The following is a 25,407-nucleotide window of genomic DNA, read 5'->3' on the forward strand; positions in this document are numbered from 1 at the left end:
TTTTTTTTTTTCTGTCTTTCACTATTTCTGAGCAAAAGAATTTTATGAGCACGTGGCATTTTATGAGCCAGGTGGATGCTGAGGACTGTGGGGGCGAGGGGGTCGTCACTGGTCTGTTTTAGGGTTTCTGTTCCTGTAATGAAACACCATGACCAAGAAGCAAGCTGGAGAGGAAAGGGTTAATTCCACATACACTTCCGCTGTTCATCACCAAAGGAAGTCAAGACAAGAACTCACACAGGGCAGGAACCTGGAGGCAGGAGCTGATACAGAGGCCATGGAGGGGTGCTGCTTACTGGCTTGCTTCCTCTGGCTTGCTCAGCTTGCTTTCTTATAGAACCCAAGACTACCAGCTCAGGGATGGCACCACCCACAATGGGCCCTCCCCCTGGATCACTAATTGAGAAAATGCCTTACAGCTGGATCTCATGGAGGCATTTCCTCAAGGGAGGCTCCTTTCTCTGTGATAACTCCAGCTTGTGTCAAGTTGACACACAAAACCAGCCAGTACATGGTCCCAAGGCTTTTACTAGGAAACCCACTATCTTACTTGCTTAAAATTCTGGCCTCACTTCCTGGTGACGTCTGTCCCTTTTGCTTGTGTGTCCAGGACCCAGAGCTCCAGTGCTTACTGCCCTCCGATGGGAAGAGCCTCCTCCACCCAAGCCACATTGTCGTCCTCCCCGGTGATGGCAGCATGGCCGCCATCAGCTTCACGGGAGCCCTGAGGATCCCGGTGAGTCTGCCTGCCAGGGAGAGAACACTGCAGTGGGAGAGGGCTTGGCCTTGGTGAGCTTGAGAGAGAAGTGTGTGGCTGTGGCATTTGTGGGTCAGGTCCTCCCATCCCGTGTGGGCAGTGTGGCTGGTCACTCTGGCGAGAATGTAACTCCATGTGTGGTGTCTTCATTTTGCACTGTCTCTAACACTTTGAAATCACTAGGAGGGCTAGGAATTTTTCCACCCAGAAATTTCACAGACAAACAAAGGAAACTGACAAATGTTTTTCACTCGAAAAACAGAAAGCTGGCTCCTCTGGGCCTACACCCATGATACCTTCTGTCCCCCTTGGCTCTCCACTCTCCCAGCTACTTAACATCTGACTCTGAAGGCATAGGGGGGCCAACCTGTGCTCGCTACTCTGTGGCTCTAACTGAGCCTGCTTCGTTTCACAGCACAGTGAGAGTCTGAGTTCCCAGCGTGGCGTGAGAGGCAGAAAGGAATAGAGGCTACAGAAGAATAACCAGCAATGTGCTAAGATCTTAAGCAGCAGGACCTGATTCTGCTCTGGCACTTGGGGCTTCCTAGCTCCCCCAGTGCCCTGAGGTAGTAATCCCTCAGTTTATAGTTGTGGGCACTGGGTTGCTAGGCAGGCTTCATAGCCAGCCAGTAGGAGGAGATCGCAGTTTTCAATGAAAGTCATTTCTAAGGATGAGTTCTTAGTGTTGGCTAGCAGCCTTTCTGTGGTACCTTACTGCTGTAGATGGCTGTACCCCAGATACTTCTGCTGGCATCGGTTGGGGAACAGACTAGCATGTGAATACAAGTCACAGGGCGATGGGAACAGGACAGGGCTTTGGAGGCCTGGCCCAGCCTTTTCCCTGCCCTTGCTCCTGCCCCTGCCTAGCTGGTTGGCATAAGCGTCTACAGCGAGCTTCCGCTTACCGGTCCCTGGGCTCCTCCCCTGCTGCGATGCCATCTGTTGATCTGAGGGTGAAGTGAGATGATTTTATCCTAACACAGAGCATGCATGCCAAGCATATATGTGGTAGGTACCACACGCTCCCATCCTCACGGTATGCTAATACTCCCACGGCAACAACGGGAAAACAACAGGGGGCGGGTGGGGTTCAGCGCATGCGTGCTTGCTTGCGTGCGTGCGTGCGTGCTTGCGTGCGCGCGTGCGTGCTTGCGCGCGCGTGCGCGTGTACGATGCATACAGGCGAGTATGCGGTTGCACACACCCGTGTACACCCCATTCAGAGGCCTCAGGACTCTATCGAGTATCTTCACCCATCACTCTCGACCTTATTACCTCGAAGCAGCGCCTCTGTCTGAACTGGAAGCTTGCCGATCAGGCTAGATAACTGGCCGGCGAGCTCCTGGGACCTGCCCGTCTCCACTCTCCAGTGCTGGAGTTACAGACACACACAACTATGCCTGGCTTTTTATGTGGGGTACCAGGGATTTAAACTTACTAAGCCATCTCCCCAACCCAGTCTTAATGAGCATCCCTCTGGGAGGGAATCACCAGCATTTGGCAAGGCTATCTCATCAATCTGGATCCTTATCGGCTCCGGTTGGAGTTGAATTTCTGCCTTCCAGGCAGTCAGGCCAGGCCAATCTGTGCTCCGGATCTCCTAGGTCTTGCTTCCCACTCGTGTTCTCCCCCCTCCCCCCAGCAAGGCTGAACCTTGTAAAAACACGGCACGTCCTCAGGGGAATGAATAGTCCTTTGTCCCGGGTCGCACCTTGAAACACACTGCTAATCCCACACCAGGTTGACAATGGCTCCCTCTTCCAGGGTGTGATCGAGTTTTCTCTGTGCTTGCTGTTTGCCAAGCTCGTCAGCTACACATTCCTGTTCTGGCTTCCGCTGTACATCACCAGTGTAGGTGAGTGCTTGCCGGAAGGGAGGTTCTGCTCCCTATGCCGTGCCGACTGCTCAGAACTCTGTTCTTCCTGCTGGACCACACACGGTGACTGGAGAGGGACAGCGTGGCCCAGCAGACGGGAGAGGGTGTGGAGGTGCACACAGTTTGTGGCCCTGGTAGTGATCTTCACTGGGCTCATCTGGTACATCCTGACCCCTCTGCGGTTCTCAGAGGCTGCCTGTGTTTAAATCTGGGCCATGTTGGGTTTTAGAACACAGCGGCCAGCAAGCAGGAGCGTGGCCACTGGGGGCTGAAATCTGACCTACACGCTGTTTCTGGGGATGTGTTCTGATTTGTGGGAGAGCTGACAGTCTCTTGGGTTCCCAGCGTCTAAGAATGTCTGGAGCCATGGCTCTACATAGAATTTTCCAGAAAAAATAGTGCTATGTAGCTGTGCTTCATTGGCGTATAGCGTGATAACGGAATCAGCAGTTCTCAGGAACCAAGGAGGGCTGTTGCAAGTTCTGTGTGCATGGTGACGCCTCGGCCTCAGGAGCCAGTGAGTCAGGGGAAGGAAGGAAAGGAACAGAGTTTTGTAGATGCCTGGGGCTTGGACATGACTCCGGGGACAGCACAGGAAAGAAGGCTTTGAGAATTGGAGACTTTGATTCCAAGGGGTGTCATAAGGCCATGTCAAGGTTGACCAAAACCCCAAAGCTGGAGGGAATGTCACCTCAGCCGAGGAAGCTGAGGCAGTAGCAAGGGGGAACTTTCTTGGGACATGGCTAACAAGGACAGACTGCAGAAAGGAAGAGCTTGGGTGAGCAGACCGTAAGGAGCTACCTGAGGGCCCAGGGCACTACCTAACAACCCCCACATCATCCTGACAGACCCATAGTAGTCCTGACAGGGAGTCTCAGTAAGAGGCCATGCTCTCTTTCACAAGGGAACAGTCTTGGCCAGAGTATTGAACTGCTGGATGCCCAGCGGAATCTTGGCTTGAGTCAACCCCAGTTCCTTGCAGGGGGCATTCAGGGTGAGGAAGATGGATCTGGCCAGTCAAGTGCTTCCAAGTTGTCTCCTCAGACCAGCCAGCATCCAGTCAGCTAGAAGCAAAATTGTCAGTGCCCTGCCACAGAGGCATGGGAAGGCTCTGGTCCCCACTGGGGTCAGGTAGCACATAATGCCACACTCAGTTTCACTGTGTGACTGACTGAGTAGTCTTGGCTATTGCTCTGGGGGAGCCCTGCAAGGACCCTGAGCTACCTGCTCATATGTGTGTACACACACACACACCCCAAGTATCTTCCTAGGCCCACCCTCTTTCCTGAGCTGACGCCCCTGTGGTGACCAAGCACAGGCCATCTGCGGAAGGCCAGGCTTGGATAAGATGGGTCAGCCGACATCCCTTTAAAACCTGAGTTTAGGTGATTACTCGTGGTAAAATTCTGCTCGTGGAGCAGGGTCCCCGAGTGGGTCCCTGTGGGATAATCACTCAGGACGTGTCCTCACGGGCTCATATGCTGGTCATTCCGCAGATCACCTGGATGCCAAGAAAGCCGGGGAGCTGTCCACCTTGTTTGACGTGGGTGGGATCTTCGGTGAGTTCAAGACCGTTTGCTCTGCGTTGTCAGGAACTTAACAATAAAACTGGGTGACTGACATTTAGCACTCTGAAGCTGAGGCAGCAGGATGGCAAGTTTGAGGCTAGCCTGACCTACAAAGTGAGACCTTGTCTCAAAAAACAAAAACAAAAACCACCAATCTATCAATACCTGTTCAAGCTAGTTTTATTGCTGGGAGAGCACCATGTGACACAGTGACCATTGCTTTGAAAGAAGCTCACCTCTGAGGAGAAATGACACACAGGTGTCCCAGGCAGGTGGCAGTGGCATTAGTTCCTACCAGGTGAAGGGGCTTTGAGGTTGCCCTAAAGCCTGACCCTAGTCACCCTGTGACTCCCATGGCCCATACAAGATGCATCCTGGTAGGCCAGACTCCAAGTGGCCACTTCAGATGCCCAGTAGGGACGGTTGCCGTTGTGCTTCCCCCTGTGTCTTGGTCTCCTCTGGGGAGCTCGTGCCCGATATCAGCTCCTGAAGCCGCCCCCGCTTCTCTGTTACAGGTGGGATTCTAGCAGGCGTGATCTCCGACCGTCTGGAGAAACGAGCCTCCACCTGTGGTCTGATGCTACTGCTGGCTGCACCCACGGTGAGCCCTGGCTCTGCCCGAGGTTGCAGACAGTCACTTTCATCTCTGCTAGCCACCTCTGTCCCATGTCACATCCCTTGAAACCCAGCTCGTCCCTGGCTGGAAGCACAGAGCCTCTGTGCTTGCCCGCCTCAGCCCCTGGGCTACACACACCAGGCTTCTCTCTCCTTCTGGGTTTCTCTTGGGCTGCCCCTCTCTATGGGGAACCCTTCATACCCATCTCTGTCCACCTTCCCTGTCACACTCCTGCCTGTCCCTTAGGATCTCTGAGCCATCCCTCTCTTCTAGTCTCAATGAGCCCTGTCATGCCAGGCTCGTCCTTCTTCAAGCATTTAGAAGCTCGTGGCCTTGACCAGGTGATTCTCCTGCCTCAGATTCCTCATCTGGTCACGAGTAGCATCACCCCACAGAGTGGCTGTGCAGAGCCAGTGTGATACTGGCCTGCCATTACTGTTTGGGAGATGAGGGGCCATTCCATTACCATATTGTATTTGTCAACATGCCTTTCTTCCCAGGGCTGTGACTGTCCCCAGAACATGGCATAGTTCTGAGTCCTCTTGGGCCTAAGGCTTTATAAAGGAATCTTCAAGAAATTACTAGTGGCATGGCCCTGATGCTAGAAGGATGTCTCAGGGTACAATGCTCAGGCAGGTAGCTGCAGACCTCAGATGAGGAGTTGGGAACTGTTCAGTGTCCTTCCACGAGCCCTGGTGCTTGGAGTCCCACCCTGCGATTTCCCCAAGGTCCAGAGCTACCCTGCTCGTCAGGCAGGTTCCCGTTAGCTCCCTTCCTAAACCACAGGCTCCTGGCAGCCCTGCAGCTGCCCGCGCTGAGCCATCCCCTTCTTGTTCTCCCGCAGCTGTATGTCTTCTCCTCAGTCAGCAAAATGGGCCTAGAAGCCACCATAGGTGAGTACGTAAAGCCTCTCCACACAACTAATCTAGAGGCGTTAAGCTGGGGTGACAGAGCAGTGTGCCCAGAGCAGTGTGCCTGTTATGGTAGTATGTTAATCCGCTCTAAACTTCCTGAAGGGTGCGCAAGGGCTTCTCGCTATCACACCAATGCTCTGGATTCCTGAAAGAAAGGCCCACATACACAGCCTTACATTTTAAATACCTTAAACAGGTCAGTGTCTGAGCCACTCCCTAACTCCACATGGCTAACACACACTCCCCTCTGATACTCCTGACTTAATACTTACCAAATCTATATTTTATCTTTGCAGCCCTCCTGGGGCTGCTTTCCCCCTGCACCTACATGTCAACTGTCTCTCCCTTCTGCACCTTTCTGACATAATCCATCTCCTATGCCCTCATCATGGTGGAATCCCCTCTTCTTCCTTCCTTGGTCCCTTCCTGGGAGTCCTAAAAATCCTGCCTCTGTCTCCCTGCCCAGCCATTGGCCGTTGATAACTTTATTGACTAGTCAAAAACCAACTGGGGACAGGCTTCCTTTAGTCCCACATGCGGGACACTGCAAACAGGTTTTTGGGTAACATAGTGTGAGAACGTAAGCCGCCACGTAGCCCCTTGTCCCTCTTTGGGGGAAGTCAGGCTCCTGTTTCCAGGCAGCTGTGACAGTTAGTGTGGATAAAGTAGCCACCTGGCTAGCCTTGCTGTGCTCTGGTACCTAGAGGAGGAGCTGTTTAGCTTGGCCATGGGGCATTAGCCACAGCCCCGGAAGCTGTTGTGTAAGGTAGAGAGAGCCAGCTGAAGAGACAGGAGGGAGCAGGGTGGAGGAGGGTCTTGTCACACGTGACCTAGAAAACACTCTGCGGGTGAACCTGGGGTTTGCCATAGACCCAGTCTCTTCAGGAAAGTGAGCTGGGCCTGCTGAGGGTAGGGGACATGTGGTTTAGTGTCTCTGCCCCTTGTGGTGAAGAGAGGAAGTTCCATGTATGAAAAAATTATGGCACAGACCCAGTGCTGGCCTGGCCTTGGTCCACCTAGGTTCTCCTCCCCTCCCAATACTGCCATCAGCAGCTGTCCATGACGCCAGGGGACTTGAGTTCTAAGTCCTCTAAGGCTTCAGGGAAGCATGACAATGCATCCCCTGGCACATTACAGAAGCCATTTATCCTGCGCCCTGGAGATGGCCTCCTGTGGGATGAGCCCCTTCCCTATAAATGCTTGCCCTCACCGGTGGACTGCTGGGCCGGGCAGGCTCTGTTCTGAGTTCTCTGTTTTCTGTAGCCATGTTGCTCCTCAGCGGGGCCCTGGTCAGCGGACCCTATGCACTGATCACCACCGCCGTCTCTGCAGACCTGGTAAGTCAGACACTGCTTCTCCTACTCGGGTCCAGCACTGCCTCAACAGGTGAAATGCTTCACAGTTTGTTCATAGAGAGCCTGTGTCTTGAGAGTTTTCTAGCACCTGTCCCTGGCCACCCTCCCTCAGATCTCTTCCTATAAATCCTATCTATCCCTGAGCGGTGAACAGAATGTGCAGAGGTAAGAGGCACAGGATGGAGCTTTGACCAGTCTTTCCCACCCCATGGCATCTATGCAAGACAGCAGGTTGGCCCTGCCTGGGCCTTGATGTTAGGTGTGTTTCTGAATCTGCCCATAGGAAGCTTATCCTTGGATAAACACGAGAGTTCAGACTCAGCTCTGTGCCCATGAAATAGTCTTGAAGGCTCTATACCAGTATCAACAAAATGGTCAATGCACAAGGGGCAGAAGCAGAGGAGGAGAGTCACAAATAACTAAATATGCCCGGGCTGGTATTTAAAAGGATTTCTGTCACTTAGAAACCCTCGGAGCTTCGCTCAGAGTGGGGCAGGGTGTAGACTTCCTAAGGAGAGAGTTCTGGATATTGCGTGGTTCCGGAGTGGTTTCTCACTTTTTGGCTGTCTGTGTTTCACATCCTTCTCCTCCGCTCCCACAGGGGACTCACAAGAGTCTGAAAGGGAACTCCCACGCCCTGTCCACCGTGACAGCCATCATCGACGGCACCGGGTCTGTGGGTAAGCAGAGAACACTCTCTCTCTCACCAAGAGCTCTGGGGGGGAAAGGAGGAAAGCCGCGTGTTCCGAACTAACCAGTGCCCAAGGTTCTGATGTAGCCAGTGTCAGGACTAGCTGCTTCTAGAAGCTCAGGGGAGTCGGCTCTGGAGGCTGTAGCATGTGGCTTCAGAGAAGACAGTTGTGGGTGGCTGGATCTGTTTCCTCAGTGGGAGAGAATGTTCTTCCAGACTCTAGTTTGGCCCAGGGGTTGTCAAACTTGAGGCTCCAACTTTTTATTACTGTCCCTCAAGGAAAAGACGGGATCTTATTTTAGTTTAAGTTATTGAAAAAAAAAAAACTAATGAATCTCGAGGTTCGAAAGATCCTCCGCCTTGCCGAGATTCGAGATTCGTTAGCATAGTCTGGAGTGACAGTGTAAGCAGCCTATCCCTGTGCTAGTCAGCTCTGTGTTACTGTAACAAAGCACCACAGATGGTCAGCTTCAATAGAGGAAACGGTTTGTTTTGGTCCCTCTTGTACCCTGGGGTGTGTCCGGGTCATGGGAGGTAGCAGTGGAAGGTTTTGTACCTGGTGATGGGTCTCAGAAGCATCAGAGCCTTTCCTGAGAGGATTGGTCCACCACTCTCCCAGTTTACCCAGCCGGCCAGCTATCTATCTTCCTTCCTTCCTTCCTTCCCTTCTCTCTCTCTCTCTCTTTCCTTCTTTCTTTCTATCTATCTGACTATCTACCATCTATTATCTATTGATCTATTATCTATCATTTATCTATCAATCTATCATCTATCTATCTAATATATATATGTATGTTTTTCTCTGTTTCTATTTCTGTCTCTGTGTCTCTGTCTCTATCTCTGTCTTTCTGTGTGTCTCTGTCTCTGTCTCTCTTTCTGACTCTCTGTCTGTCTCTCTCTCTCTCTCTCTCTCTCTCTCTCTCTCTCTCTGCTCTGTCCCACAGAAGTTTCTGTGAGTCACTCTGCTGCTCCCAGGACACCATGCTTTAAGCTAACATGTCGTCCTGCTAGCAGTCTGGGCCCTACAGTAAAACAGGATCAGAGGAAGAAGAAAAATCAGGAAGGAGGTGTAAAAATGCCTCTTTCTTGACATTCATCTCAAACACAAGGCTGAAGAGAGAGAGGCTGTTATGGTGAAGAGGTGGACCTTGTCACGGCACACTGGGCTGTGAAGGAGGCAAGAGCATCGCTCAGAACAGAAGGGCAGCAGGACAGAGGGCCCTTGCTGCTCTCAGCATCCTGTGCCACCCCTCTTCAAAGCTCGAGACCACCTGGGTTTCTACAGCAGTGGCAGTTGGACCTGATGAGATGGACTCCTAGATCCCAGGCCCTATGCTTCCCCAACTACTCAAGTGCACGGGGACTCAGCAGCCAGTCACCATGGAAACGGCATGAACACTGGTCCTCCACCAAGTCCCAGCTTTATGCCTCTCATGCACACTTCCCACAAGATGAAGCAGAAGGAGGCCCGAGGGACGGCACACCACTCTAGCAAAGCATCACACCGAGAAGCGAGAAGCGTTGGCCCCACGGGCTTGTCAAGTGTTCATGTCCATTAGTCAGTGCAGGCTTGGGCAAAGGCATAGCTCAGCTGATCCCGAACCAGCCAGGACCTTCTCCCAACAATGCTTGGTGTGTTTGCAGTGTCCAGATTGACATCCCAGTGGGACCCAAGGACGCCCTTCCTACATGTGTGTGCAGAACAGTTAAAAGTAGCCATGCCTGTTTCCAGGGTTTCATTGTATCAAAGTGATACATACTGTAGCCACAGGGGTTAGCGCCGAGCTTTTATGATACAATGGGACAGGCCCTGGCTCTGCCTGCCCAGGTCCTCTTCTTAGAGATGGTCCCTCCCAGCTGGTACTTCCAGCTTCCTCGCATATGTAAATTTCCTGGACTCTCCAGTCTAGGAACCACCTCATGTCCTCTAAACCAAGAAAACTAGACATGGCTCTTGTCACACTACCTGACCTGCAATCATCCCCACTCCCTCCATCACACTGACCCTGCTGATGTTGTGGTCTTTCCAGCCTGGAAGTCAGCCTTGCAGGTCCTCAGACATGTCATCTCTCTCCCATTTGCTTTTTGTTTGCTTCTGTCCTGGTCATCCCTGTCCTGATACCACCAGCTTCTGGTGGACTGGTTACAGGCCACTAAGCTGCCCACCAAGCTCCATAAACCTTGCTTCCTCTCCATCCCTCACACCGCCTTCTCCTCCCTCTGACGTCAGAGCCCCTTTTGCCAGATTCCTGCCCGATGCTCTTTTGTGGGTGGGACTGTTACCTAGTAGCTTCCTAAGATTCCTGGGGCTTGCACAGCTGTGGTACTGGGTGGGGTTTCATCTCCAGGTAACATCTGTGACTTTTCCAGAACTCCACTGTCTCTCAGTTTTCATTGCTGGCAATAGGCATCAGCTTTCGCTCTCAGCTGCTCTTCACACAGACCTGATTCTTCTCTGGGGCTTTGGGGTCTCCCCCTTACTCAGAGGCCCTTCTCCACCTCACCTGGAAGCAGGGCCTGCACCTTGGGGGTTGGGTACTGTAGTTTCTTTAATAAGTTTGACTACCATATTCTTTCTCGTTTTCTGGAGAATGTCAGTTAGATGTCAGGTTTCCAGACTTCTTGCCCTTCCTGCCTCTCTTGTTCTTCTCTGGATGGTGTCCTTGACTTTATCTTTCAACCTCTGTGTTCTTATTTTAGCTGTCCTTTTAGTGCCTCAAACACCGTGTTAAGCAAGAATTAATTGCTGGGGGGTTTCCGTCTGCCTTGTTAACTGCCCATGGTTTTTCCTCCTCCTGGTTCCTGTGTGATCAGGGCTGCGTCTTTTTCTCACCCATAGGTCCTCTAGGCTGCCACGTTGTATCTTTATACTGCCACATTGTATCTTTGTATTTAAGAGTAACCCACTAAATTAGCGTGGGCAGAGTCTTTTCTCCTGTAGAGCGCCCCCTGGTGGTCTTTTTTTTTTTTTTTTTTTTTTTTTTTTTTTTTTTTTTTTTTTTTTTTGGTTTTTCGAGACAGGGTCTCTCTGTGTAGTCCTGGCTGTCCTGGAACTCACTCTGTAGACCAGGCTGGCCTCGAACTCAGAAATCCACCTGCCTCTGCCTCCCAAGTGCTGGGATTAAAGGCGTGCGCCACCACTGCCCGGCCCCCTGGTGGTCTTTACAGATGAGCCTGGAATCTGCTTGCCCACAGGGAGCTCAGCATTGGAGTCCTTGCCATTGCTGGGGCGTGGATGGCTGCTTGGGGACTGGCGTTGTCCCCTGAACCCCTGTTCTCTCTTTGGACCCTTCCCCATCCCCCTCACGGGGTCTGCTGTCCCCAGAGGTTTAGCAATTGTTCTTCCGTGGGGTGTCACTGAGTCACTGACAAAGAGGGGCCTGGACTCTGAGGTAGTGGAGAGAACAATCAATGGCCTTTTGCCGCTGCTGCCCCTTTCACTGTGCCACGTGCTCAGCCAGCCTAGCTATGGGGAGACGTCCCCAGGCTGTGCCCTACTGTTGTCTTTTTTTTAAAAAATCATATTTTTCTTTCCTCTGCTCTCTACTTTGTAGATTTATAGTTTTGAAACTCAGGTATGGTCCACACCGTGGTCTTCAGGATGTGCAGAATAAACTCACACGAGACATGAGTAGCGCCATGTGCCTGCAAATGTACTGAGACACGCTGTACACGAACAGTCAGTGTGGGTAAACCGCAGAGAGCCCCAGCTCTTGGGTACTATAATGTAATCAGGTACCTCTGGCAGTTCTCCCGACTCCTTAGCATGCTGGACAAGCCATCTTCTTGTCAGAGTCACCCACCCACCGTAAGGGAAGCACTCAGGATGCCGGAACAAGCCTTCCCCCGCAGATGTCTTTTGTTTGTGTAGCCTTCGAAGTTTATTTGACATAATTTAAGACTTGAAGGGAAAAAAAAAAGCCTCACAAACATAATGCAGAGAGTTCCCGAGCATCTTGCATTTGCTTTATCTCACACCCCCGTTCACACATGCATGCACACACATACTTGTGCACATAGACACACATGCACACCTGTGCCCATGTACAAACGTGTATACTTACATGCATATGCACCCCTGAGCACACATCTGCATACACAGCACTTGTGGAGTTTCATACACATGCATGCTTGTACACACACACACACACACACACACATGCACACTTGTACACACACATGCATACATACGTACACCCGTTCCCATACACACACATACATGCATATAACACATTTGGGCACACGTGTACATACGTAGCGCTTGTTCAGCTGCATACGTGCACATGCCTGTCCACATGAATACACATGCACGCTTAGCATGCATGCATGTGCACATGCATAACTATGCATGTGCACATGCACACTCATGCACATATACTTTGCACATACGGGCATATTTTTCTGAACCACTGATATAAGATGCAGCTACACACCGTCCTTTGCAAATAACTAGTCAGCACCCCTCTCAAAAAAAACAGGGAGCCCCCTGACTTGCAGTGGTCAAAATCAGACGGTTGATATCAGCAGGGCCTAAGTCTTGTGTATCGTACACAGATTTATTCAGTAACACTTATTTTGAGCACAGTATCTGCAATTGTATGTTGGGTTCAGATTTCTTTTATTTATTATTTGATTTTTATTATTTTGAGACGGAGTCTTTATGTAGTCCTGGCACTCACTATATAACCAGGCTAGCCTTGAACTCACAGAAACCCTCCTGCCTCTGACTCTCAAGTGCTGGGATTAAAGACATGCACCACCCTGTCCGACTATATAAACTCATTTATAATGATGGGGTGTCAGACGGAGCGGACATTTCAAAGGTCAACACCTCCTTTTAGAATAGATTCCAAGTCGGGCAGTGGTGGCGCACGCCTTTAATCCCAGCACTTGGGAGGCAGAGGCAGGCGGATTTCTGAGTTCAAGGCCAGCCTGGTCTACAGAGTGAGTTCCAGGACAGCCAGAACTACACAGAGAAACCCTATCTCAAAAAAACAAACAAACAAACAAACAAACAAACAAAAAGAAGAATGGGTTCCAGAAGACGGTCGTGCCAGCCACTCCCTCTGCCCTGCCTCTGCCCTGACTGAGTTCATCTCCCATTGCTAGCCTTCCTTAACCAGTGTCTTTATGTCCGTTTCAGGAGCTGCCTTGGGGCCCCTGCTGGCGGGGCTCATCTCCCCTTCCGGATGGAGCAATGTGTTCTACATGCTGATGTTTGCAGACGCCTGTGCCTTACTGGTGGGTCTTTTTGCTTGTAACCTGTGCATCTTCAGTTAGCCTCTCTGTAGCTATGGGTCAGATCTTACCGCAGTGGTTCTCATCCAGCGGTTCTCACCCTTCATAATACCGCAACTCTTTAATACGGTTCTTCATGTTGTGGTGACCCCAGCCCCAACCATACAATTCTCTTTGTTACTACTTTATAACTGTAATTTTGCTACTGTTACAAATAGTAACGTAAATATCTTGGTGGTGGAGTCATGACCCATAGGTTGAGAGTCATGACCTTTGCTGCCCTAGCTGACTGTCTTCCTGTGGACTCCTGCAGCCCCTAGCAAAGTTGTGTGTCCTGCCACCTTCTCTAGGTCCATGTAGACTGAGGCTTTCTCTCTCCTCACCCGTGGGGAATAAGTGAGAAGCAGGTGAAGCTGTCGCTTTGTAGGATGTTAGGAGTCCAAGTCAGCGTGCGACAGATCACGAAGCCTCTCTGTTACGGCAGCATTCATTCACACTGAAAGTTTTTTTATTTATTGTTTTATGTGTATGTGTGTATGCCTGAGTGTACACATCTGCACCACATGTGTTCAGAAGCCAGAAGAGCGCATCAGATGACCCCCACCACCACCAAGCTCAGGTTACAGATGGTTGTGAGCTTCCTGATGTTGGAGTGTGAAACCAACATCCTCTGGAAGGGCAGCCAAGGCTCTTGATCCCCAAACCATCTCCCTGCCCCAGCTGCCACGTTATAAAAGGGTGCGCTGATAGTCATGGCAGGCCTGTTGGGGAACTAAAGCAGACATTGATCAGAGAGAACCCCCACCTAGTCTGCCTGCTGGGTCAGTCCCGATAGCAAACGCCTGACACAGTCAGGCTCTGAAAGGTTCAGTTCGGCCCACAGCTTTGGATATCTCAACCCAGGATTGCCTTGAGCCTGTGACAAGGCTAGCCTCTACAAAGGAACTTCTCACCGAATGGCCAGGGATCAAAATAGAGAAAGAGAAGAGGGTGGGATGGGGGTACCACAATCCCTTTGGGGCATGTCAGCGACCTACAGACCTCCCACTAGCCCATAACCCCAGCACGCAGAATGTATACGACTGACCACCACACGTTTGAGGCTAGCCCAAGTTGTTTAATAAGAGCCAGCCCCAGCCTGGGCTGCAGAATGAGACCCTGTCTTGAAGAAGAGCAGAAAAGCTGAGGATGTAACTCAGTCGGCAGAGTGCTTGCCTAGGGGGCACAGAGGCCCTGGTTCAGTCCCCAGCAGCGGTCCCCATGGGGCTGCAAGCCAGCCCCTTCAACTCCTTCAGTCTTCTCTCTAACTCCTCCCCTGGGGACCATGTGGTCAGTTTGATGGTTAGATGAAAACATGCTAAATTAATTAGTCATGATGTATTAAAAATGGAAGGGAAAAAAGAACACTGTAATGTAAACTAAAAGTGAGATAAATGTGAGAGAATCTCTGACACACAATTATGAGCTAAGGGCCTTCCAGTGGTACTGTTAAATTTCTTTTCCACTGGTCATCAACCACTGAGCATGCTTGCCTACCTTTAAGAGTAGCTTGCTTCCCCAGTGCATCTCCCTTGGAGGAATCTAAATTTGCATGATAGTGGTTATATAGTCGGGATGGTGACTTAACACCAGTAATCCCAGCACTTGGGAGGTAGAGGCAGAGGAATCGGAAGGGCAAAGGTCATCCTTGGCTGTGTCAGGCCTCAGTAGAGCATGCTTTCCCGCATGGACAAGGCCCTGGGATCCTTCCTGACACTGCGCTGCAAACAGTTTCGGCTGCAGGAGACTTTCTCAAATCAGATAAAAGCATAAACAGATAAAAGCCCTAAAGCTCAGGCAGCCCCTTTCTCTTTCTAGTGTTTTTTGGTTTTGTTTGTTTATTTTGTTTGATTTTTTTTTTCCCCTTCAACATAAACCAGTTTCACCTCCTTCCCAGTCAGAGGCTGAGCACTCAGGGACCTGAGCTCACCTCCTCAGAGATGCTAGAGGACCAGATTCCTGCCACCTATGCAGCAGATTTGGTCATGCTCCTGGCTCTTAGCCTCCTCTCTGGATCATGCTGCCCGGTCCCCAGCATCTTGGGGCAGGCATTGGGAACGGACAGACTCCTTTCTGCTGGTCACTGTCACCTCCATGGGCACAGAGCTTTGTTGGACGGTGACCTGGCTCCTTGTGACCCCCTCCCACCAGCTGTCCCATGCCCACAGGCAACATTTGCTTTCCCTCTTCCTTCTTCCTCTTGGCAGCCTGGTTTCACCACCACAGGCCTCTTCTGCCAGCGCTTGCCACATACTGCGCTTGGCAGAAGTGGTGGTGTTGGTAGCTGCCAGCACAGCCCTGGGTAGTTAGAGCTGAAGTTGAAGTTAGCTCCAATTTGCTGAAAATTCTATTGCCACCAACTCTGGGTTTGGTGTTGCCTCGTTCCCACTGCTGTCCAGTGATCACCACGGCCTCGGGCCAAACCAAGTGCACGGACTGTGTATTATCCATAAGAGATATTCCCATCATCCTTAGCTTATGCCTGTGGGCCTCCATCCTGAACAATGGGGCATCTAGGAGCCAGGGTCTGATGGCCGGGCAGCAGTGGACCCTTAGCACCGCTCCCCACCCCAAACCCCTCAGGATTAAGGCGGCCTGCTGTCTTCTAAGCACATGCCACCGGAAGCTGAGACTTCCCTCAGGATCCGCTCCCATGCAGCCCCGGAACCTTGGCTGTGGTCTGCTGTGAGTCACAGAGACTAGCTCCACACCTGCATGCAGGGTAAAGGCCTGAGCTGTGGGTGGTAGCCAGTCATTACTCTGCCTTGGTTATTCTGAGCCTTTCAGCACATGAAGGGAATAACCAGGTAAGCCAATGGCTCTTAGCCTAGCAGTTAGCATTATGTGGAAGGCAGCCAAAGGTATACTTAAACACACTTAGGATTGTGCATGCACGAGCACACACACACCACACACTGCTATTCTAAGACACTATTTCAACCTCCTGGGACATCTCCTGACCTGCTCACCTGGCTCCAGAGTCCTCCATGCAGCTCCATACCATGGGCCACCTCCCCTGCATTTTCTGTCTTGTTTCTATTTGGGGAACCTTGTGGTTGGGTTGGTTTTGAACTCTGTGCTGAATGCCTGTTTTCCGGTGTCTGGATTATCCCGAGAACTTACTGAGAGGCAGCCATCACCTTAGGCCAGGTGACAGTACCTCCTCGGGGCATAAGCCTTTGGGTGCTCCAGAGGAGGGGCCGTGCAGTCCAGCCAGCCTCAACAGGCCACACTTGCCCCTCTGCTTGTGTCCTCAGATGGTGACAATGTCTTTTCTCTGTTTTGGCTTTAGTTCCTGATCCGTCTCATACACAAGGAACTGAGCTGTCCAGGGCCAGCTGCAGGGATCCAGGCTCCGTAAGTCCACTGAGGCCTCTCTGGAGATAACGCAACTCCAGGCACCCCGACAGGAAGGAAAGAACTTATCAGTCATCCCCGATCTTGGCACACCACAGTGTAATAGTGCCTCGGTGTGGGTGTGACTCTGCAAATCGCTCCTCAGACTCCCAGGGACGGGGGGGATATGAGGAAAAATGCCTTGTTTGTGGAGTTTGTGAGCTGCGGCTTCTCAGCCAAGATAGTCTCTCTAGCAACTGTCCTCCCGTCCTTTCCGTTTGCTGCCACCGAGAAGCCATGAGGAAGGCATGGGGCCGGCGCTACGTCTGGGTCTGTGCATTTTGGGTGGTTTCAGTATCTGCTGTGTGGCCCTCCGTCACTGTATCCTTTGCTTTTAGGCTGAAGGAACACTGACCACGGAGTCCTCAGGAGTGCCTGGGCCCATCTTACACACGCCGTCTTTGGAAAAGATGAAATGAAGGATCCTGTCATAAAAAGGAAGGCTGGCCTTTCCACATGCTCCTGGGAGCGACTCGGAAGCTACCTTGATTGAGACTTGCTGTATAGACAGCTGAGCTCAGGCTGACAGCGGGGAGTCTGTCTGGCTGTGTCCCCCTGCCTTAATGGGCCAAGACCCAGTGGCCCAGCCAGCCCCAGCCTGACAGATGCTCACTGCCATTCAGCCACCGAACTCATCCAGCCTGCATGGTGACAGGTAGGACTGGCCTGCTGCACCCAGGCAGCCCACCCCTCTCAGGTATCCAGTGCAGAATGTTATATAGCCTGTGAGCCCCAGCCGTCCTGCCCCGCCGTTTCCTGAATGTTCGGCGTGTGAAAGGATGGGACATGTCACAGATGTCTCAGCAGCCAACCAACAGCCTCTGAAGAGCACACGAAAGCCCGATCACAGTCAAGAGACTGAGATGGAGTCCACACCCGGCCGTCAGGAAGACCCATGCTCAGTACCAACCATGTCAAGATGTGAATGTCTGTGAAGCAATAAGCCCCACTCCCCCAACAAGGCAGGGGCACTAAGAAGCCCAGTCCCAAAGCACCGGTGTGTCCTGCGGTCTCCGGAAGAACCGAGAGAGCGAGAGCATAGTGGCTAGGGAGAGGACTTCGTTGGTTACCGAAAGCAATGGGTTTCACCCAGCCATCCTACTTATCCCAGACCCCGGGGCTGTTTCTAGACCCACAGGGATTTATTTATTTTAAATGTATAATGTGTTATATAGATTTTAAGAGACGTAAATGGCTTTTGTTATTTATTAAGACAAACCATGATTGTTCTGTGGCCATTTGTTGTCTTAATTGTATCTGCTCTTTTAAATAAATGAGTTTTTATTTAAAAAAAAAAAAAGCCCACATATAATATAAATGATGGATTCCATCCAAGTCTCTATTCTTCTTACAAAAGACTCCAGACGGACCATGTGACTTTGGTTTCCTTAGGACTGAAGTTGTATTAGTTATTTTTATGTTGCTGGGACAAAATGCCTGACAAAAGATTCTTCTTTTTTTGTTTTTTTTTTTTTTTTTTTGTTTTTTCGAGACAAGGTTTCTCTGTATAGCCTGGGCTGTTCTGGAACTCACTCTGTAGACCAGGCTGGCTTCGAACTCAGAAATCCGCCTGCCTCTGCCTCCCAAGTGCTGGGATTAAAGGCATGCGCCACCACCGCCCGGCCTGACAAAAGATTCTTAAAGGAAATGAAGGTTTCTTCTGGCTCTTGTGGCAGAGAAGGCATACCGGCAGGAGCTTGAGGCAGCTGACAGATTGCACTGGTGGTCGGGAAACAGGAAGAGATGGATGCTCACTCCCGCTGGCTTCTCCTTTACATAGAATCCCCGGGCCATGGAATTGTGCTGCCCACTGAAGTGGGCCTTCCTACTTCAGTTCATCCAATCTTGAACATTCTTCATAGACATACCCAAAGGTTTGTTTCTTTGGTGGTTTTAGATCAATTATTAATTAATATTAATTATATTTTAGTTATAATAATTTTATTATAATAATTACTAATATGAATCATTAGAAAGATTTTTTTGCTGACTTTGACAACAGAAAAGGGGCTCCAAGCAGGGGCTGAGCCAGGGCCCCAGTAAGATCAAGCTCCGGATAGCTGGTAAGTTATGGAATTTTGAGAATATCCCAACACTTGTCCTTGACTGTGAAATAGCACTTGGTGAGCATGCTCAGACATTCACACCTTGGGACCCCAACTCTCACGGTGCATGTTCTCAATGGTGGGGTGCTGTGCTTTAAGGTAATTCTTCTGTGGTATCTATAGCAACTGGCCATGGACTCATGGGGTAGGATGATGCACCCCCAACTCCTGCAGACCAACAGTTGGTGGAAGGGCTGTCCTCAAACTCTTCCAGAAGCCCACTGCTATCACTGGGCTGGCTTTTTTAGTTGTTATCATTGTTGGGGGTTGGGGTCTTCGCTCTTTTATTTTTAATGGTATTGCCACACACTCTGTGGTCTGTAGGATGTGGTCTATAATCCCCTGGGGGTGGGAATTCTGGGAAAAAAAAAGCACAGTGTCTCATTAAAGGACCGTGCTCTGCCCATGTCTTTAGCAGGGCTGTCCACGAGCCTGCCCTTCTAGGCATGGTCTTGATGCTGAAATGACTGAATCAGTCACCAAGCGCATTCAGCCTCTTGGGGCTAGAGGTTCTGTTCTCATGACCAGAGCTTCCTTCCCCTCCCCCGACCCCCAGCAGCTCTCAGTGCCAGAAGCTCCTCAGTTAGGGTCGGGTCTCCTCTCTGAGCCCGCTTCCCAGCCTCCCCGATGGGATTTTGTCTGACTCGAGCTGGCATGGGTCTTGTGTATGCTGTCACAACCATTGTGAGTTCATATGCACAACTGCCCTGTTGTAAGATGTTTGTTTGTTGGAGACAAGGTTTCTCTGTGTAGCCCTGGTTGCCCTAGAACTTGTTCTGCAGACCAGGCTAGCATCAAACTCAAGAGTTCCACCTGTCTCTGCCTCCCTGAGTGCTAGGATTAAAGGCGTGTACCACCACTGCCCAGAGAAAAATTTTTAAGTAAATAATCTCTTTTAAATTGCTCTCTGCTTACCGAAGGATCCCTCTGAGGCTTCAGCAATCATATCTCCTGGTATGGAGCAGTGGAACTCCCAGCCCATGGCCACCAGGCACTTAGTGCTGGAAACCTCAAGGATGATGGTTTCTCAAAGTCCTGAAAGAAAATCTCCCACGGGCGGTGGTGGGGCACGCCTTTAATCCCAGCACTTGGGAGGCAGAGGCAGGCGGATTTCTGAGTTCGAGAGTTTGAGGCTAGCCTGGTCTACAAAGTGAGTTCCAGGACAGCCAGGGCTACACAGAGAAACCCTGTCTCGAAAAACCAAACCAAAAAAAAAAAGAAAAAAAGAAAAAGGAAAAGAAAATCTCCCATGGCCCACGAGGAAAAGCTATCCTGTAGTCCTTCACTTTCTGACTGAGCCCTGCTGACAAGTGCTTCAGAGGCTGAAAACACACATACATACACACACACACACACACACACACACCACTGCTTTTAAGAGCAGCATAGCAGGAATTTAATTCATGAATGGAGAAGACCTTGCCATGACTTTTAAGGGAAAAGTGTACAGTTTTCAATATACATACATATATACACATATATATACACACACATACATACATACATAGATATACATATATACACATATACATATATACACATATATACACATTTACATACATAGACATATATACATACATATATACACATATATACACACATATATACACATATACATATATACACATATATACATATATACATTTACATACATAGACGTATATATACATACATTTTTTAAAAATCATCTTCTTTTCATCTAGCAGCTGAGATCACTGGAATCTGGAAATAGCAGATGAGACCCACGCTGCATTCACAGGGAGATGTACTACCCTGTGGCTCCCACTCAAATCTGCAAACCGTCCCTAATGGCAGGACCACAAGCAAACACAGGGCAGCCAGGCGTTCAGGCCCGGGAGGAAGAGCCGTTGATCCAAATCCCTGGACCCCCAGCCATGAGCCAAAGGCACTTGGTGGGCTTTTTTCATGTGAGCCTCAGGCTGTTCACAGGAGGGACCAGAGCCATCCCTGCAGGTACCCACCTATAAAATCTAGTACTCAGAATAGGGATGGGGAGGTAACTCACTTAGTAGAGTACTTGTCTGCATTCATGAGGCCCTGGGTTCAAATCCAGACACTCCCCAAAATGCAAGTGTGTGTGTGTGTGTGTGTGTGTGTGTGTGTGTGTGTGTGAAGGGATTCCAGGAGTCTAAGCAGGTAAAAGTATCTTTTACTTCTGACTGCATACATCTCTCTGTGGGACTCCTGCACTCCAGCCCTGGATAATAATCTAATAATTGGTCAACTGTCCTGGGACCCCAAAAGACACATGTGGTCTTCTGAGGTAGACAGTAGTCGATTTCCCACACCATTCTGCTCGCAGACCGCTGCCTACCTGACATTTTGAGAGAAAGGGTGTATTAACTGCTTTTCTCCTCACTCTGGCAAAGGGATTGTAAAGAAGGAAAGATTTATTTTGGCTCGGTTTCAGGAGACAACCCATGGTGGCGATGGAGGCAGGATCCCAAGGGTGATTACACTGTGTCTGCAGTTAGGAAGCAGAGAGGGATGAAGCTGGTGTCCCAGTCTGTGGAGTGGTGTCCACCAAACCAGGGTGGGTCTTCCCTTGACAGTGAGACCTTTTTAGGAAACTCCCTTGTGTGCACACACATAGGTGTATTTCCCTGATGATTCAAAAATCCAATCAAGGTGAGAGTCAAGATTAACTAACACAGGGATCACTTCAGCCATGGTGACCATGGACAGTGGAGAAGGTGACCCAACATGCAGGATATGAGGCAGAAGCCATGGGACCTTCATGGTAAGAGAGCCACCAGGAAAGGCCACTCATTTTAGCCCAACAGTCAGTCTGTGGGAGATTGTGACATTGCCTTCTTACTGTGACATCATGGTAGAAGGGATGAATGAGCCTCTTGTTGGGGTCCTAATCTCCATTTTGAGGGATCCTGGCAGGTACCCCCAACTGTATACCCGACAGGATCTTCCCAACAACATACCTGAAAGGTACTGTCTTAGTTAGGGTCTTACTGCTGTGAACAGACACCATGACCAAGGCAACTCTCAAAAGGACATTTAATTGAGACTGGCTTACAGGTTCAGAGGTTCAGTCCTTTATTGGTGGGAACACGGCAGCATCCAGGCAGGCATGGTACAGGAGGAGCTGAGAGTTCTACATCTTCATCTGAAGGCTGCTAGCAGAATACTCACTTCCAGACAGCTAGGATGAGGGTCTTAAAGTCCATGCCCACAGTGACACACCCACTCCAACAAGGCCACACCTACTCCAACAAGGCCACGCCCACTTCAACAAGGCCACGCCTGCTACAAGGCCACACCTTCTAATAGTGCCACTCCCTGGTACCCTTGACTGCAGAGTTGTCAGGTAACCCCGACTGGTACATGCAGCATCTACCCTAGTCACAGCATGCGGGTAGCTCCTTCCCAGGCAGGAACAGAGTGTCAACATGCTGAGTGGTTAGCTCTCATTTGTTCTCGTTTCCCCGACCTCCACAGACTGCCTTCCATCTCTCCATCTGGAGGAGGCAGTCACCATTGTCTCTCGGGCTCGGGGGGAAAACTGCCCTTGACAGCTTCCCACACACAGGAATCGCTGTGGGTGTCGCAGTTCAGATCAACTCTAATGACTCCCTCACAGCGCATAACTTTCCCGGCACATCGTGAATATTTTCTGAAAATACGAATATTTCCCTGAAAGACTCTTTTTTTTTTTTTTTTTTGCAAAAAATACTGAAGGACTTTGTAATGGCTCTTTGAAGTGGCTTTCAGACAGGAGTCGACTGAAAAAAAAAATTCTTTAGAGTCCCTTCTCATTGAGGTACATCCGGGATACAGGGCATTTAAATATATGATGATTTGCTGTACATAAATTGTTGGGGCCTCATTCCCAGCAAGACCTAGGAGAGAATTCATGAGGGTGTATGTTATGAAACATAATACGGCGAAGGGTGTAGCTGGCAGGCCCATGCTTAAGCCATGCAACAGATCTGGTATAAAGGAGGTTTATTAGGGCAGAGGAGTGACGATCTGGGATGGGGTAGTGGCAGACGAGTGGACTGTAGACAGGCAGACAGACAGGCGGGAGGGGCAGAGAAGGGGGGATGCAGAGGACAAAAGTAGGAGAGGAGAGAGGGAGGGAAGAGAGGGTGCACGATGGCTGGCAGTCCTTTTATACACAGCTGGTACCTGGCGCACCTGGCGGCAGGTGATGACGTCAGCCGTTGCTAGGTCCCTGGGGAGGAGCCTAGTGGAATCGCCTATAAGCTGACAGCGTACATAAAAATGACCAAGCATCCCCAGTCACCGTCTTCACCCACACTTAATGGAAAATCTATTCATGAACCCCACGAAGATGGAGCTCTCGCACTGTATCTGTGACCTAATGGAGCATACAGTTGTTCTCTTAGGGCAGTGGTTAGGTTAGACCTGTCGTGTCGTCACTGTGAGGTGAACTGCGAGGAGATGGCCTTGAGGAATCTCTTTTGTTTCCGTGTTTTGTCTTCTGACAGGGTCTTTTTGTGTGGCCCTGGCTCTTCTGGATTAAAGATGAATGCCACCATCTCCAGCCACCCGTGAGAGATCTTAACTCAGTCAGTTGGGGGTGGAGGTGGGGTGAGCTTCCGTTCACTGAACAAAGTACCTATTTGAGTTGAGTAAGCACTGCCGTTGGGCATGGCTAAGATGTTTGAGTGTCAAATAACCTTTTTCTCTGGTGCAGTTTTATGTTCCGCGTGATGCAAATGAAGAATACGACATTCATCCCAGCTCCCGGAAAGACTGTAAGGCAGACTCTGGAAAAGAGAACCGGACAGAGAGATCAGATTTCCGCGACAAATGTAAACACCTGCCACACGGCAGCCCATCTCCGTCTGGAAGCGCAGGAGCACATCCCACATTGAAAGCATCTTCTTCTGTATTAATAGTCTAATGATCACAACCGAAGGCTAAAAATAAGAACAATGCTACCATTACACTGTAGACATGTGTACGCATCACGAGGCACCGCACGGGTGGTGTGTGTGTGCCGGAGGGATGAGGTTCTTCTAGCTGTAGCCTGTGCTTTACTGGAAATTGCCATAAACAGCAGGGTTAGAAGAGGTGATTGGACATTGGATTGCCATCCTCAATGATACCCCAGACTCAAAGAATATGCAATAGCAAAGAGGTTTTATTCTCCAGAAATCCAGCATGCAGGGGGTCTACCTCCATGAACTAAGACCATTGTGTTCTTTAATAATTTTGTCTGGTCCTCCATCCTTTCCACTTAAGGGGTTTCCCTCACTCTCTAAAGTCAAGACACTTGGCCAGACCATAAAGTAACTCCATGACCAGAGAACAGAAAGCTACCTTTGCCTTTGCGCTGACTCCTCTAGACCGAGATGGTCCAGAGTGGCTGCACCCTTCCTTGGGCAGGGTCTGTGCACCTTCTCTGAGTCTCGGAGTTTCTCATGTACTGTCTTAACTGGCCACACTAAAGCTGGAATTTTTCACCAATAGACTGAGTTCATGGCTCACGGTAACCTCCACCAGGGCAGGCCAAAGTGATACAGACTGGTTCTCAACACACTGCCCAACTACAGGTGACATTCCAAGCATCCTGCTGATAGGTGACTGAGTCACAAAGAGGCCTCGGTGTCGTGTCTGCTTTCTTCCTTCATAAAAGCTTTGCATGAAGATCTTACTTTCAAGACAGTCATCTTCTCCAGCTGAACCTGGAAGACGCATCTTTCTTCTGTTGCCCTGGATCCTAACTGCCACTGTCTAGGCTTGGAAGAGGACAGTTTGCTACTATCCTAGAAATGCCAAGTACTCTTACCCCTCACACCGGTCTCCATGAGGACCCAGACGGAGCCTCTCCGTAACCCATGGCACATGCTTTTCAGTAGCCTCGAGTTCTATGTTAGACAACCAGCCATGGCTGGTTCCCTCATCTTTCCTGAGAAGCCTACCAGTTAAATTCTGTGCCTTACATCCTTCTGGGTGCCATGGCAATTGCTGGAACTGTCACGGGATTCGGGGACCTCACAGTCCAGTGTGTGGGGGTCGGTAGTGTCTAGACAGCTGTACCAGCAGTGAGATGCTTCACCCTCAGCGATGCCGAGACACCCCATTGCAGCTCGCCCGAGTCAAGGTCGCTAGGCCTCTTTTCCTGCCCAGACTGGGCTTCTCACGTGAGGCCTTCAAAAATATAATCCCTGTGCTATTTTACAGGCAACTTCTGTCATCTGCATTTCCATTTTTGGGACAGGCTGTCAGTCACCGCTTCGCTGACATGCATATGGCTATGTGCTTATGCTAATTTAGGGATGGCTTCGTAAGTGACTACTGTGGGGGAGGGTCCAGTAAGAGGTCGTCTGCTTGGAGACGCTACGGAAATAGGATGGCCCAAATTAGTACTCCTCAAACTCTCTATGGAAATCGTATTGGGGTCATCAGGAGGCCAGATCCTCCTAATCAGGAGACAAGAGGAATGTGTCACTCCTTAGCGGAGGGACCTGGGGACCCATTCTTAGGGGATTCTACTCCTTAGCTGGAGCCTCACCACACCCCAGCCACAAAATCTAGGCATCAGTTGGATTCTGGATTTGCAGCAGAGATGTGACCTCCGGGCCACCCCAGTGCTTGTGACAGTTCAGGCCCCTCTACCTTCAGAGTCTGATTCTTTTGGCCAAGGTTAGACCCAGGCAACGGTATTTTTTTTTAGACAAGGGTCTCACGATGCAGCCCTTGGCTAACCGAGGAACTCACTATGTAGGCTGGGCTAGCCTTGACCTTGTACAGATCCACCTACCTCTGTCTTTCAAGTATTTGAATTAAAGACCCACTCCACCATGCCTAGTGTCCTTAGCAATTTTGAAGTTCCCAGGCAGATAC

At 50.3% G+C, this 25,407-nt stretch overlaps 1 protein-coding gene across 3 annotated transcripts in view; it reads left to right on the top strand.

Moving 5' to 3' along the window:
- Slc37a1 (solute carrier family 37 member 1) overlaps positions 1-17,763 on the top strand; it is a 56,061-nt gene extending 38,298 nt beyond the window's left edge. The window contains exons 11-20 of one of the 3 annotated variants that reach the window (XM_028767924.1): positions 611-736; positions 2,522-2,612; positions 4,130-4,192; positions 4,717-4,802; positions 5,662-5,710; positions 6,995-7,068; positions 7,688-7,766; positions 12,921-13,018; positions 16,347-16,411; positions 16,789-17,750. In XM_028767924.1, coding sequence (XP_028623757.1) covers positions 611-736; positions 2,522-2,612; positions 4,130-4,192; positions 4,717-4,802; positions 5,662-5,710; positions 6,995-7,068; positions 7,688-7,766; positions 12,921-13,018; positions 16,347-16,411; positions 16,789-16,804 — 747 coding nt within the window. In that variant the 3' untranslated portion in view covers positions 16,805-17,750. Of the gene's footprint in view, positions 1-610; positions 737-2,521; positions 2,613-4,129; positions 4,193-4,716; positions 4,803-5,661; positions 5,711-6,994; positions 7,069-7,687; positions 7,767-12,920; positions 13,019-16,346; positions 16,412-16,788 lie in introns of all 3 variants that reach the window. The other 2 variants (XM_028767923.1, XM_028767925.1) reach the window with 2 other exon arrangements.
- Positions 17,764-25,407: the final 7,644 nt, after the last annotated feature.

This window comes from Grammomys surdaster, unplaced genomic scaffold (genome assembly GCF_004785775.1).
Source record: "Grammomys surdaster isolate TR1022 unplaced genomic scaffold, NIH_TR_1.0 183, whole genome shotgun sequence".
Lineage (NCBI taxonomy): Eukaryota > Metazoa > Chordata > Mammalia > Rodentia > Muridae > Grammomys > Grammomys surdaster.